Genomic DNA, 15,396 nt, shown 5'->3' with positions numbered 1-15,396 from the left:
TTTTAAAATAAACACTAAGCTATTTAAGAGTTTCCTTTTGTAGAACATGGTTTCTCCTTATGAATCCTTTATTCTGTTTCCCTAGAATCCTTTACCTGCAGTTGAGTCAGCTTTGAGGAGACTCTTGGGCTTACTTATTCCACCGAGAGGCAGAAAAAGAGTGAGCGTGGAAGTAATACATGCATAAATAACACCAGTGCTGCACGTGGAAGACGGGAGTTCCTTAAGGCATCTCGCATCCACACACGTGCCTCCGACACGAGGGTTTCCTTCCCGTTCACTCACTGAGCCTCAGTCCCCCTCCTCCCCTCTGCTGCCCCCTCCCGTGTCCCCTCCCCCTCGCGCTCCCCTCCCTCGCAGAGCACCAGGCCAGGAGCCCGAGCAGGAGGACCGCCTTACGTGGTACACGGTACGTCTGGAGACAGGAGGCCAGCCCCATGGGTTGCACCGCTTTCTCCCGGCTGTCCTGCATCTTCTCCAGCAGCAGGAGCAGCTGGAAGGGGACACTTCTCCTCCGCTCTGCAGCTCCCCTTGGCACTGTCATCCTGCCGAGTGAGAACAGCCACGAACCTCCCTGTCCCCACGGTTCTCAGTGCCGGGGGCACACCACAGTCACAGGGGAGCACTTTCAAAACCCTCACGTCCAGGCCACTCTGCAGACTAACTACATCAGAATTTCTGGGGGTGGGCCCAGTTACCAGGAGTTTTAAGTTTCCCAGCTGATTTAAACGTACAGACAAGGTTGAAGAGCTACCGTGTTAGCAAATCAGCTATAGGGGAGTATCCTCTCAAAAGAGGGATCAGCACAGCTGCAGCCTCACCCCTCTCCCCACCCTGCACGGCAGTCACACCAAAACGAGGGGCAGGCGCAATAGGTTCTGCATCCACAGCAAAATGGCCAGCCTGAAGTTCTCCAAAGGCCAAAAGCAAATATGATCTAGGTCCTGGGAAGGACACAGAAAGGAATGTCAGTGTATCTTGGCAATGATTTGTTTAATCACTGGCATCTCTCAACTGCCCATGCCCATGGAAGGGGAAAAGGAGAAAGCAAAAGGCAGAAAAGAATGAGTGATAAAGTTTATGTATGTGAATATATACATATGGGCGTGGTGCTCGGGTTCCCAAGGAAATTTGCCTGTCAGTCCTGGCAGAGTCTCAGCATGTCTCTGCAGAACTGGTTGAGAAGAAAGAAGGGTTCTCGGGCTTCCCTGGTGGCACAGTGGTTAAGAATCCGCCTGCCAACACAGGGGACACGGGTTCGAGCCCTGGCTGGGAAGATCCCACATGTCGCGGAGCAGCTAAGCCTGTGCACCACAACTACTGAGCCTGTGCTCTGAAGCCCGCAAGCCACAATTACTGACCCCGCGCGCCACAATTACTGAAGCCCATGCGCCTAGAGTCCGTGCTCCACAACAAGAGAAGCCACCGCAGTGAGAAGCCCGCGCACTGCAACAAAGAGTAGCTCCCACTTGCCGCAACTAGAGAAAGCCGCGCACAGTAACGAAGACCCAGCACAGCCAAAAATAAATAAAAATAAAATAAAATAAATTTTTTAAATCATTTTTTTAAAAAAAGAAAGAAGGGTTCTCACGATGTGTATACTGTGTGAGTGTGGATATGTTTCGTTTGAGAAAAATCAACAGACTCATAGACCTGCCTGTTGATTTGACACTGGCAGGGTCCCCACTTCCTTCTAACCAAATCAGTGGCTGCCAATCTGGCTACACTTCAGAATCACCTGGGGAATCTTTTGAAAAGTACGAATGCTTGGGCCCCACCCTAGACACCCACCTAGGCCCCAAGTGAAACCAAATATTTGGGGGTGGGATCAGCATTTACATTTTTAAAAAATCATCTTAGATGATTATAGTATATAGTTCAGATTGTGCAAAGCAAGATCTTTTCTCTGTTAGCTTTTGGAAGTAGACTTCTAAAAGTCCAAACCACTGTGAATAACTGAATAATTGAAAACATAAAAATAATATACACATTTATCTGCCTGAACAATTGCCTTACCTCTTCAATATCTTGGTGAATTCCATGTTCATTACGAACACCTGGATCAGGGAGTTAAGGCAGCAGGTCTGCCCGATGTTGTGTAAACCGACCGGGCCTATGAAGAGCAGAGGGAAGATACTGAGGAAAAGCCCTGCCACAGAATTCAACAAACACCAAACATTCCTCTAGACCCTCCTAAGGACATGAAATTCTATAAGGTCCTCCCAGAGGCACAAAGAATTCACTAAGGAGCTTGGAAACAAATGGGAAAAGAGAGAGGAACACAAGCCTCTGCAAAGTGAAATAGCAGCAGAAGTTTTAACAGTCCATTAGGAAAAGAGAGGCCACAGGGAGGTGTATCACTCGTTGTCAAACTTGTAACCCAAGCGACAGTAAGAGCAAAGGAAGAGAAACCTTACAGACAGCACATCGGGGAGAACTAGGGGCGCTGCCCACCCAAGCTGCCCCTACAGAGCTGGCTCACAGCGGGCATCTACGGGCTCGGGGCGAGAGTCATCTCCCAGGCAATCTACTCTGGGCCCCGGGAGTAAGGCCCCTGCCCAGGCCCTACTAGGTGGTGGAAGGGAATCAGAAGAAAGCTCTGGGGGAGATCCACCTCATCTAAACTCACCTTGAGAGGCTGGAAGCCGCAAGGAACTTATGAGGATGCGAGAAAACCAAAAGGTAGTATTTCTCTGGCCCACTAGCAACCAACCTCCCCTTTCCCACCCAACCTTGGGCTCCACAGACCCCAAAAGGTGCGTAATTTAAGAGGGAGGGAGTCCACTCATCTCAGAGCTCCCGGGGAGAGGGCTCTGGTGTGCGAGCTGGGGCAGTAAAAACGTAAGAATCCGTGGTCAGCAGGAACCCGATCAGCAGAAGCACCTTGTCACCAGACACACTAGCGCCCGGGGGAAGGCTGGGGGCCACGACATGCCAAGCACAGGATTAAAGCAGCTGCCACAACCACCTCATTATTCTTCCCAACAGTCCTATGGGCTCAGGAGCATAATCATCCCCATTTCACAGATGCAGAAGTGGAGGCACAAAGAGCAGCAATCGTCAACCACAAAGCTCTACGGTCCAGCAGATGAGTAAAGCCTTTCTGCGCAGTCAAGAGAGAAGACTGGGGCTCTCGGCCCATTGGGAGCCCGGGCTCGGGGCTCCCTGGGACTCTTCCCATTGCTGCTCCCGTCCTTCTCCTAATGGGCTCTGCTGAGAAACGCTGAGACGGCCAAGACCGGCCTAGGGACCCGGAACCTTACGCATCAGCGGTCACTCCAAGACCCCCGGACGGCAGCTGCAGGGCGTCTTCAGGACGGCACGACCTCACTTCCGGGAAGAGCTCTCATGAGCCGGCCTTGGCAGGACCTCTGTGAAGACACACCGCGGAGGACAGGATGAGAGAAGGGGAAGCACAGCCGTGTGATCAGTTCTGATCCCCACGAGCCAGGCTCGGGGGGAGATCAGTGTCTGTGGAGACTGGCCCGCAAAGCTCTAGGGCGAGAGACGACAACTCGGTGAGACTCCGTCCCCTTGGTCCCTCATTCCCACCGTGTCCTCACTGGGACCCATGGCCCCAGCCTCTGCCCTGGGCCCTCTGTTCTGGCAAATGGCTCGACATTCACCAAGGGGTCCAGACCAAGACACCTGGGTCTCCCTGTTCCTCACTCCCAGGCCCTCCACTGCCTGAGGGCTGCTCAAAGCCCTCTCCTTGCTGTCCACACGCTGGCCCCAAGGAAGCCTGTCCTGGCTCCTGGGGAGGGGGCTGCTGTGAACGCCCACGAGTGTTGTACACAGGGCCGTTCAAGTAACTGGGGTGGGGAACAGCTATGTCTGCCTGTAGCGGAAGGTGGTGACCACTCACACTCCGGCGGGACAGGAGCCCTTCCCCAGTCCACCGGGTGCTGGTGGTCGACGGCCCCCAGCTGAGGCCCCCTCCACAATTCACCCCAGTGAAGAAAGCTGGCCCGGTCCCTATCCAGAGTCTGGATGATGAGGGGGTCTAAGGGCCTTACCACCTGCCTGAAGGGTCACCCAGCCCCCAAGCTCCCCTTAGCATTGGCTGAGGCCTCTGTCGCAAATGTTGGGAGTTCAAGTCCTCCGTTTGCCCACCCTGCTGTGCTCACCCTCTGGGTGTCGTTCCCAAGGGTGCTCCCCAGCAAACCTTCCCCAACGCACAGCTCAGCTGGGACTACACCGTCAAAGGAGGGCAAATCAACGGCAGGACCTTGAGTCTACTGAGCTTTCTCAGACAAAACACACACACACAGGGTATAGAGACTTCTTCTAAATGGGCTCCACCAAGAAATGTTGACTCAGCCAGGACTAGCTGGCAAATGTCCTTGGGAACCCAAACACCATGCCCATATGTATATATTCACATACATAAACTTTCTGACACATTCTTTTCTGCCCTGGGCTTTTTCCTTTTTCCCTTGCATGGGCACAAGCAATTGAGAGAGGCCTGTAATCAAATATTCTTGTTATAATGTGAAATGGAAAATGCAGTATATTTTCAACCATTTCACAGTGATGCCTGATATAGCCACAAAACATTGCAGAATATTCTGGCTGTTTTCAATTTTTTGCAGTTATTAAAAAAACTGAAGTGAACATTTTTAGGTATAAAACCTTTTTCTACCTATGTGATTTTTCCTCAGGCAAACCAAAGGTCATAGACACAACAAAACTGCAGCTATAAACCAGGTCATGTTAACCGGAACCCACGTCTTCCTGGCAACACAGGCTTCAGCCACCTGTGAATTCTCCCCAGGTGTGTGGGAATCTCAGGAGGAGTCTCTTGTGTTTTGGAGCGAGGTCACAGCAACCATACCCTGTCCCTACCTGCCCTGGAGTGCCCACTGGTGTCTGCAGCGCACTGCCCGACAAAGCAATCCATGCAAATATTCCCTTGTATCTACAAGCAGGGCCTTCATGTGGAAGTGGGATACAAGCCCAGTCCTCCCACTGCCTTGTGCCTTTTCATTTCACCAAGTTCTTCAGCTTTGCGGGAAGCCATCTCTCCCCAGGGCTCAGGCCTGCCCCCGGGTCTAAGCTTGGGCACAACCCATGCTGTTTCCTCAATCACTCCTCTGTCTCCGTGCAAATAAACCTGTGGCCTTCAGATACAACCAGACACTAAATCAATGTCTAGAAGAGGGGCCTCCCTGGTGGTCCAGCGGTTAGGACTTCGTCTTCCAATGCAGGGGGTGCGGGTTCGATCCCTGGTCAGGGAGCTAAGATCCCACATGCCTTGCGGCCAAAAAACTAAAACATAAAACAGAAGCAATATTGCAACAAATTCAATAAGGACTTTAAAAATGGTCCACTTCAAAAAAAAAATCTTTAAATATCTAGGAGATATTCTTTTTTTTTATAAATGTATTTATTTATATTTTTATTTTTGGCTGCATTGGGTCTTTGTTGCCGAGCGTGGGCTTTCTCTAGTTGCGGTGAGTGGGGGTTACTCTTGGGCTACTCTGCTGCGGTGCATGGGCTTCTCATTGAGGTGGCTTCTCTTGCTGCGGAGCACGGGCTCTAGGTGCACGGGCTTCAGTAGTTGTGGCACATAGGCTCAGTAGTTGTGGCTCACGGGCTCTAGAGCACAGGCTCGGTAGTTGTGGCACACGGGTTTAGTTGCTCCGCAGCATGTGGGATCTTCCCGGACCAGGGCTCAAAGCCGTGTCCCCTGCACTGGCAGGTGGATTCTTAACCGCTGCGCCACCAGGGAAGCTCTAGGAGATATTCTTAAAAATATAATTACAAGGTCACAGTGTTCGAAGTTTAAGGCTCTTAATATACATAGCTAAATGACTTGCCCCCATCTGTACTCTAGCCAGTGGCTCAGAGGCCCATCAGGATTCAGTGGTTTAATGAAGTAACCTAAGTTCACTGATGTTCACAAGGGCAGGGTTCGTGGGAAAAGTGAGTCTGGATCTGAGTTTATCAAAGAGGAAAGGGTATGGTTTAAAATAAGGGGCACCTTGAGGCAGGGTAGGTGTTATGCAAAAAAGCCCAGGGGTTTGGGGGAGGAGCATGTGGGGAAGAGTGTACAAAGGGCTGTGAGCAGACCTGCACAGGTGAACCCAAGCCAGGACTGGAATACAATGTAGACATTCCAGAATTTTAGTTTTTATAAAAAGTAAGTGGTCACTAGTGGTCAGGGAAGTGCAAACCTTGACCATAATGAGATACCATTTTACACTATTCTACTGGCAACAGTTAAGAATTCTGATGGAACCAAGTGTTGGAAGGGATGTAGATAAATAGGGTCTTTTATATACTACTAGGGGAGGGTGTAAAATGGTACAGTCGCTTGGGAAAACAACCTGGCATCATCTTGTGAAGTTAAACATCCACTTAACTTCAATCTAAAAATTCAAAAGAGAAATTCTTACATGTGTCCCCGGAGACGTGAACAGGAATGTTCACAGCAGTGCTGTTCATGCAGCAAAAACATGGAAACAATCCAAGCGCTTGACCCAAATGTCAGAAGAGTGGGTACATGAGCTGTAATAAATTTACACAATGGAACAATATTCCTCAGTTGCACCTGAGTGAACATGTCACAATAGGGTGAATCTTAGAAACACAATGTTGAGTCAAAAGGCAATTCTTAGAAGATGATAACTAGTATTTCTTTTTGTAGATTCAAACTCAAGGAAAATGAGACATTATGCTATTTAGGCATCAACGTGCATGTGTGACAAAGATTTTTAAATGGATAACGAAGATCAAAAAGACCAGGCCAAGGACTTCCCTGGTGGCACAGTGGTTACGACTCTGTGCTCCCAATGCAGGGGGCCCGGGTTCAATCCCTGGTCAGGGAACTAGATCCCACGTGCATGCTGCAGCTAAGAATTCGCATGCCGCAACTAAGGAGCCCGTGAGCTGCAACTAAGGAGCCCGCCTGCCGCAACTAAGACCCGGAGCAGCCAAATAAATAATAAATAAATAAATATGTTAAAAAACCAAAAAAAGACCAGGTCATTACCTCCAATGGGCAGGCAGAGGTATGAGAGAAGTAGAGAGCATGTAATTGCCAGTAATGTTCTAGTTTGGGGGGAAGGGTTTCATAAGTGTTTATTTTATCATTAATTAGTTAATTAATTAATTGGGACTTGGAGTCAAGGCCAGTGGTCTGAGGCAAACAGACATGGTCTGATGCGGGTGTGGAGTCATTCTCTGCAAAGAGCACGCACACAGCCCAGCAGTGGAGGCACAGCTAACTCAACTGCTGACAGATCTGAACCACAAATCACTTCCAGGACTTTCCCCAACAAGCTCAGTTTTAATTGACTAGAGAAGTCCTTAAGGCAGATGCCCTTAGATCTCTCTCTCCAGTGAGAAAAGCTGAAGCCAAACCAGGCGTGGGAGTGTCAGCACTGCCCCCTAGTGGATACATGGGAATGTCCCGGTGGACGTGGGCTGAAGACAGACTGCCAAGGCTGGTACCAAGTAAACAGACAGGAGCACACACCCAAGGACAGATAATAAAAGACCTAAAACGAAAACCCTGAATCATACTGAAAGACCAGTCGTTCCCACCTACTGCCAGAGCACTTACTGATAGTGGCACCGCATCCAAATGCATGCTAAACGTTGTATGAAGACTTACATTTTTCAGATGAAGTAGGAAAGTACCAAAGCGTGGCTTCACTTTATTATTATTATTCATCTGAGATCTGCTCCTTGGCCTCATCCTTTGAAAGGCCATCCACCAAATGCCCACCTCAGTCCCCTTCTGGTGTCCCTGCGCTGGTACACAATCAAGTGATCACTTTGGTTACTACCCCATGTGACCAGTGTAACAAAAAGGGGGAGGGTCACTTGGATTAACTGTTAATATCTGAATATCCAGTTGCAAATGATCCACACAACTTAGGGCAGAAAACCTCATATATTGTACTTTGTATGTTGAGATATAAAAGCATAATTTTCACTGCAAAAGAAAGATGCTGCAACAGTGAATGGTCTGGGCCATTATATGCATAAAATTATTTTAAAATCTTAAAAAAGGAAAAGAGGGCTTCCCTGGTGGCACAGTGGTTGAGAGTCCGCCTGCCGATGCAGGGGACACGGGTTCGTGCCCCGGTCTGGGAAGATCCCACATGCCGCGGAGCGGCTGGGCCCGTGAGCCGTGGCCGCTGAGTCTGTGCGTCCGCAGCCTGTGCTCCGCAACGAGAGAGGCCACAACAGTGAGAGGCCCACGTACCGCAAAAAAAAAAAAAAAAAAAAAAAGGAAAAGAAATGAATACATATAGTAAAGAGAGAGTAAGTTTGCTAAATAGTTTATAGAGGCTATTATATCTTTTTTGGCTTACAACTTTATTAAATTTTAAAAGTAATTGAAAATAACAGAGTTAGGGCTTCCCTGGTGGCGCAGTGGTTGAGAGTCCGCCTGCCGATGCAGGGGACACAGGTTCGTGCCCCGGTCTGGGAGGATCCCACATGCTGCGGAGCGGCTGGGCCCGTGAGCCATGGCCACTGAGCCTGCGCGTCTGGAGCCTGTGCTCCACAGTGGGAGAGGCCACAACAGTGAGAGGCCCGCCTACTGCAAAAAAAAAAAAAAAAAAAGAAAGAAAGAAAGAAAATAACAGAGTTAGACTTTGCAAAATTGTTTGGTATGCCAGCCTTCTCATAATATTAAACAAAATAATCTTTAAGAATTGTATTTAAATTTTAATTATTTAATCCCAATTAAGCCATGAGTCTTTCAAGAAAAAAACCCTATTTGCAAATTCTTCACATCTTGTGAAGATGAATTAAAACCAGAACATCAACTTTACCACTTATCATGAGGAGGAAAAACTCCAAATGTATCTACAAAAAAATCAATAATTAAATCATCATTCAATCCAGGTGTGATAAAGAATATAAAAAATCTGAAAAGAACCAAAGCACCCAAAACACAGTTTGTTCTCACTAGTCAAACTTCAAAAACCACAGACTACACACATGAATCAAGCACACTGCTCTATGTAATGTTTGGTCTACTTAAGGAGGCTAAAAACTGTTGTTCAAATGATGGCTTTAGATTGTCACTCAGTTTAATAGTTGGAAATAAAACTCTCAACTTTTGACAGTCACCCAAACTATGAATCCTAGGGACAACATTGCTCTGGAAAATACATTCCTAAAAATAATTTTCCTGAATTGTATTCTGCTGTGCGCACAAAGAAACAGTGATAGTTTTAAATGTGCTACTTCTATATCATGTATATCAGGCATCTGAACAGGCAGAAACAACCAGACCCTCTTTTAAACAGCACGGTGGGTTAATGCTGAGTTCGGTCAGATTCTCTCCTTGCAAGTCTGATTGAAGAAATATTTATAGACTGGAAAAGCAGTATTTTAAATGCCAATGCCATACAGTTGTCATCAACAGTGGAACAAAGAAGATGAAGGCTATGAATGGTTTGGGAATCACAGACTTAGGGCTGACTTGGTGAGTACACAACCTGTGTAGCTGCCCAGACTTGCATTCAGAAGAGCCCGGCTTGGTTTAATGCTCTCCTGTTGCAGTCCTGAAATTCTTCACAATTGTTTAATAAGGAGCCCCAAGTTTTTACTTTGCTAGGGGACCTGCAAGCTATGTAGACTGTCTTGTATATAGTGTTTTGTTCACATCCTTCAGTATGCGTACAGGAGGGTAATTACAGCACAGAAGAATGTAACAAGAAATCCTGGTCAGAGGAGAAAGATGGGGAGACGGTTTCATCATCCTTCATCAGAGACTTTGGAATACTCTCATCAAGTACTTATGTGAGACGTTCAAACACTATGGGGTAGCAGACACTATGTGTTTAAAAGGCTACTAAGACAGTAACGACCACGGGGTGGCGGGGGGAAGCCCTAATGCTGTAGCTTTCAGAACTTAACACCTGCAGTTTGTTCACTAGCAACTACTGAAGTAACCACACTAAAAGTCTTCTTGAGGATCCAAATATTTCTCATGCGACACCTGCTGTAAGATCCTCCCGTTCTTCAGTCCCAGTGATGTGCTGAAATTACTGTGCACTTAAGCAAAGGTGAGGGGCAAATGGCCTCAACTGTAACCAAACACTGAGTCTAACACTCAGCCCTTTAGTGTTCTGCCAAAAGGTTACAAGCTTTCCTGAATGCACAGAGATTTTCAGTGTGTTTTCTCAATCAACGGCTACTAAGAGTTCAGTTCTTATCTGAAGGGGAGCTGGGTCCTCAACTTTTTTCTTTTGTTCTGCTGAAATATTGGCAGCCACTGGTCCAGCATCTTGGAAGCAGGTAGGCAGGTCTCTGGACCAGCAGCAACAGCATCACCTGACGTTTGTTAACAAGGCAGGACCGGGGCTTCCCTGGTGGCGCAGCGGATGGGAGTCCGCCTGCCGATGCAGGGGACGCGGGTTCGAGCCCCGGTCCGGGAAGATCCCACATGCCGTGGAGCGGCTGGGCCCGTGAGCCATGGCCGCTGAGCCTGCGCGTCCGGAGCCTGTGCTCTGCAACGGGAGAGGCCACAATAGTGAGAGGCCCGCATACCGCAAAAAAATAAAAAATAAAAAATAAATCTCTTGGGCTTCCCTGGTGGCGCAGTGGTTGAGAGTCCGCCTGCCGATGCAGGGGACGCGGGTTCGTGCCCCGGTCCGGGAGGATCCCACATGCCGCGGAGCGGCTGGGCCCGTGAGCCATGGCCGCTGAGCCTGCGCGTCCGGAGCCTGTGCTCCGCAACGGGAGAGGCCACGACAGTGAGAGGCCCGCGTACCGCAAAAAAAAAAAAAAAAAAAAAAAGGCAGGACTGGAATCTGCCTTTTGACAAGATTCCTAGGTGATCTACGCAAGCATTAAGGTTGAGAAGCTGTTCTAGACAAGCACTGACCAAGCTCAGGCTGCAGGGGACTGGCCACCGGCATAGAGGATCTACTGCAGACCAGCTACCTTCAGGTCATCTCATGAAGACCGTTTTCAGTTCAGTCCCAGCGTTGCTCTCCCTAAAGGTACATGATTCCCGGCTGCTTTATTTCCATTGAAGGGGTCACCAGTGAAGACCTCCCGGTGTTACTTGTGCAGAGAGATCTTTCAGTCCGTGTACACAGCAGCAGCCAGCTACTGGGAGTGGACACTGCCACAGCCAGCCTGGACGACCACTTGGCAACATGTACCGCAACCTTGAAAATGACCCCAGTGGACGCCTGTCATTTCTGCCAGCCCAGTGCCCCACCTTTTGGCAGCATATTCACCTTTTCTTTACAAACTTTATCTCCACTTTCAGAATATGAGTACTGGGTGGAGCCCACACGCACAGCCTGGCTCAAAGCCCTGGCCACTGAGGGCCCAAAGTGACTGTTTCAGCAATGGTCATGTGACCCGCTCAGGGCTGATCATAATCAGCCTCTTACCAGGCGTTTTAAGCCAGAAGAACATAAATCAGACCATCTTTTCTACCACAGGAAGAAAAACCACCAGCCAAGGAAAAGAGCCAATGACAGGAAACAGAACCAAGAGATGGAGAAAGAGACAGAACCCTGCGGCTGCCAGCTGAAGCCCTGGGTCCAACCCAGCCCCCAGCTGCCTGCCACTCTCAGTCGCCTCTGCTGTTCTTAACTTCAGTTTGAAATGGGTTCCCGTCACTTGTAGCTGAAAGACTACTGATTAACACTGACTCTACCTTAGGATTCCTTCTTCAAGAAACAAAGACACAGAGATCTATGTAAAAGACTGTTCACCAAAATTCATTTCTATAGCCTATTTTCTTTCTGTGTTTTACAAATTGTATAGTCTGAACACAATTTTATAAAACATAAACCTAACTACATATACACACAGAAAAAGGACTGGGACAAAACATATCAAAAATGTCATTAAAGGCTAACTCTAATTGGTGAGATTACAAATCATTTTTGTCTTTTTCTGGATTATTTCTCTTAATTTCCAAATTTCCTGTAATTAATATGTGATTTTTAAATAAGCAATAATTCATTTAAGGCACAGATTTCATTTCTTTTAAGGGAGGCTTTGTTTGGCAATAGTGTTCCTATTCCAAGATCCAAAAAATTAATGAATTAGGGATGAGAAGTCTTAGAATTTTTTTTCTCAATTCTGTTCTAAAATGTGAAGGAAGGAGAACATCCGAAGTTGGGAAACAGCTAAATATAAGTGGCATAATTAACAGATTCATGTTAAATGGCTCAGATAACAAAATCTCTTTTCTTAGTAAATATTTACTTTCAATAGTCATAAACAGCTGTTCCTCTTACGAGGCTCAGCCTAGGAAAGTCAAACCGAGAGAGAAATGATGGCAGTTGACAACTCCACGAGCGAAAAATAGGACTTTGAGACCACATCGAGGGAAATCTGATGAAACAGTAGAAAGGGACTGTTTTCCAGAGACACTATTCTGCACTGTGCCAAAACCTCGAAAATATGACAGTAAAACCCAGGAGGCATCATTTGGGCCGGCTGGCAGGCCAGATCGCAAAGAACAACAGAAAAAGGCAGGAAACTTCAGAGCTGATCACAGAGGAGAGGCAGGTTAAGTGGGGCAGAAAAGGAAGGAAAAGAACAGAAGCGTTCTCTGTGAGCAGGGATGCACCTCAACGCGTTGGCTGGTGATCACCCCCAGAGTTTCTTTCCCTGAAGCCTTTGTGGTGTAAACAGAGCAAATAACGAGAGCTGTGTCCTTTGTCCTCTCTTCCAAGGAAAGGGTATAAAAGTTGTTTTAAAGGAAGTCTGAATTCTGTGGTATCACTCGGTTTTGGCCCTGTATCCATTTAGATGTTAGCCTGGGATTCTTTGGGAAACTGCACCCCTGGAAGAAAATGAGGATTTCTAAAAGAATTGTTTCAGCAGCTGTTAATGTAGGTAAGAACACAGCAATGTCTTTGAAGATTCTTTAGACAGCAAAAGCATGTGGGATTTCACTTTTGCGACGTTAGTCTCTTCCATTGAGAGACTGATTTGAATTACATTAGTCAAACAGCGTCCAGTTTTCAATTATTTTATAATTTTGTATTGTTGGAAAACACTCAAACTTTGATTCCTGGGTGTTACAGCATGTTTTTAGTTTTAGGCATCAAATTAAGATCTTTGCATTTAAATCGTTGAAGAAAGCAAATTTTAATTTGTTTTCAAAATGTTATCATTAATAAATAGTGATCCTATCAAAAAAAAAAAGGAAGGAAAGTGAAACTTAAAGATCTGAGAAGGATGGGGAAAGGCAAAGTGACCTAAGCAACTGGTGACAGGGAAAAAAAGAATGGATATATTCCAAGGAAGCTGAATTTTCACACTCAACCCCTGACTCAGAAAATGGGCTCCAACACAGGATTCTTAGGGCAGTGAAACTATTCTGATACTACAGTGGTGGATACATGTCACTGTACATTTGTCAGAAGTCACAGAATGCAGAGAACAATGAACCCTAACACAAAGAATGGACTCTGGATGATAATGATGTAGGTTCATCAGCTGTAACAAACTGTCGAAGGTGGAGGCCGCTTTGGAGTCACAGGAAGCAGCAGGGAGTATACAGGACATCTCTGTACTCACTGAAGTTTGCCATAAACCTAAAATTGCTCTGAAAAGTGAAGTCTAGTATTAAAGTCTATAATTTAAACAAAACTGTTGGTTCCAAAGAAGTAAACTAACGTAGCTCCCACCCTTCCAAAAACTTTTGCCCTTAAAATAAATGGGAGACGTGAATGACAGAAACAGCTGGCTTAGACTGTTCATCATTGTAGTCACAGAAACAACTGGGGTCTTCGGAGAAACAACATAAGACATAATGGAAACCTGAGCTGGCCCTGGTCTCTAGCTGGGCTCTTCACTCACCACTAGATTCTCTACAAGGAAAACTGACTCCATCCTTAAATGCCCAAAGAGGAACAAAATCATCATGCCTGGAACATGACACAAGCCTCACAGTCTTCTAAATCCAACGCATCATGGCAACAACAGATTCAGACCTCATTCTTAATCATTCGTGTGTATTTCTCAAGTGATGGTAATGTGCTGGGCACACAGATTAGCACACTCCAGATGAAACCCATTTTCCCCTTTGCAAGCTCATCATTGTGTAAAAGTGCCCAAACTGTGCAACGCATTTTTTTTTAGTGAAAATACAAAAAGCGGTTTCTTTTTTTTTTCAGTTCTTTGATAGTGATCCAAAAACCAAGATGGATCTGTGCACCTGCATTAGTCCGATTTGTATGAGCGCATTAGACCACCTGGATGTCTAGGTCTGAACCGTCTGCCTCACTCTCACAATATAACACCAGAAAGAAATGTTTTAAATATGTGCCTCTTTTTTGAACAATTTCAAAGTATAACTACCTCAATGCTGTAAAGCATGAAGTTAAAGCCTCTGCTTTAGTTTTCAAAACACTTTGAACCCCGATTTTTCAGGGGTCATAGAATAGAGTTTTAGGTTTAAAGGTCTAAATTTAGCTTTCTTCCAGGAAAAGAGGGAGACGGTAGGAGGCGGATTTTGCAATTTCTTCTTTAATTAAAAACAGTCGTGCAAAAAAAGTCCAAATAAATATATCAGCGTGGGAAAATTTCACTGATCTAATATACGTATTAACGAATACAGACCATTATTATAATTCGCTCAGCCCAAAAAAATCCCATAATTATCCACGTGGCATCTGAGCACAGCCCCGTTGTGCCTTCCCTGGAAAGAAAGCTTCCAAAAGTATCACCAAACTTGCCTCAGGTGCAGCGAAGAGTCAGACCCGCGCTGCTAAGTTGGATGAGGGAGAAACTCAGCAACCGCGTCCGGTCCTCCAGGCAGCGGCTTGGTGGCCGCTGCGGGCGGCGTGAGCGGGGCCCCGTCTGTCCCCACCTAGGTTCCCAAGTCTAGGTCCCCAAGTCTGTCCCCGCGCCTCTGTCCCCACCTCGGCCCCCGCGTCTGTCCCTGCAACTCTGTCCCTGCGGCTATGTCCCTACCTCGGTCCCCGTGCTTCTGTCCCCAGGCGCCGGGAACCTCTCTGCCAGCACCTACGGCCCCGCCTACGGCCCCGCCTACGGCCCCGCCCCGCCCCGCCCCGCCGCCCAGCTTTCGTTTCCTGCGAACCGAAAGTGAAACTCAACCGAGGCTTCGCCCCGGCGCACGGAGCAAGTGCAGCCGAAGCTGGTTTCGCGTTTAAACGTGCGCGCACTTTGCGTTACATGCCCTTTCCCAGCGGCTCCTAGGATAAGCGCTTCTTTTGACATTTGAAGATCTTCGTAGTAATTAGCGGTCGTCTTACAATCGTTTGGCATTTCGCAGTACACGTGGCAGCATGTTTTTCTTTTTTGAAAACATATAATTTCTTAGATTGGGTATCTTAAAATCGATGGCGCGTAGATTCGATGAAATACGGCACAAGGGTACCAAGCCGTTATCCTATGTTCTGCTCGGAGGGGAGGACCCGCTGTGACCCA

General features: G+C 47.2%; 1 protein-coding gene across 3 annotated transcripts in view; it reads right to left on the bottom strand.

The window, feature by feature from the left end:
* USP18 (ubiquitin specific peptidase 18) overlaps window positions 1-14,983 on the bottom strand; it is a 29,180-nt gene extending 14,197 nt beyond the window's left edge. Inside the window, exons 1-4 of one of the 3 annotated variants that reach the window (XM_082646010.1) lie at window positions 14,920-14,983; window positions 3,264-3,371; window positions 2,017-2,113; window positions 400-545 (exon numbers count right to left, since the gene is read on the bottom strand). In XM_082646010.1, the coding sequence (XP_082502136.1) occupies window positions 400-545; window positions 2,017-2,113; window positions 3,264-3,267 (247 nt within the window). In that variant the 5' untranslated portion in view covers window positions 3,268-3,371; window positions 14,920-14,983. Of the gene's footprint in view, window positions 1-399; window positions 546-2,016; window positions 2,114-3,263; window positions 3,372-14,681; window positions 14,878-14,919 lie in introns of those variants that run through there. The other 2 variants (XM_082646011.1, XM_082646012.1) reach the window with 2 other exon arrangements.
* Between the last annotated feature and the right edge of the window lie 413 nt (window positions 14,984-15,396).

This window comes from Mesoplodon mirus, assembly GCF_964341445.2.
Source record: "Mesoplodon mirus genome assembly, contig: HAP1_SCAFFOLD_655, whole genome shotgun sequence".
NCBI classification, from domain to species: Eukaryota; Metazoa; Chordata; class Mammalia; order Artiodactyla; family Ziphiidae; genus Mesoplodon; species Mesoplodon mirus.
Note: the sequence above shows the minus strand (reverse complement) of the source record. Positions and strands in the feature narration are given on the sequence as shown.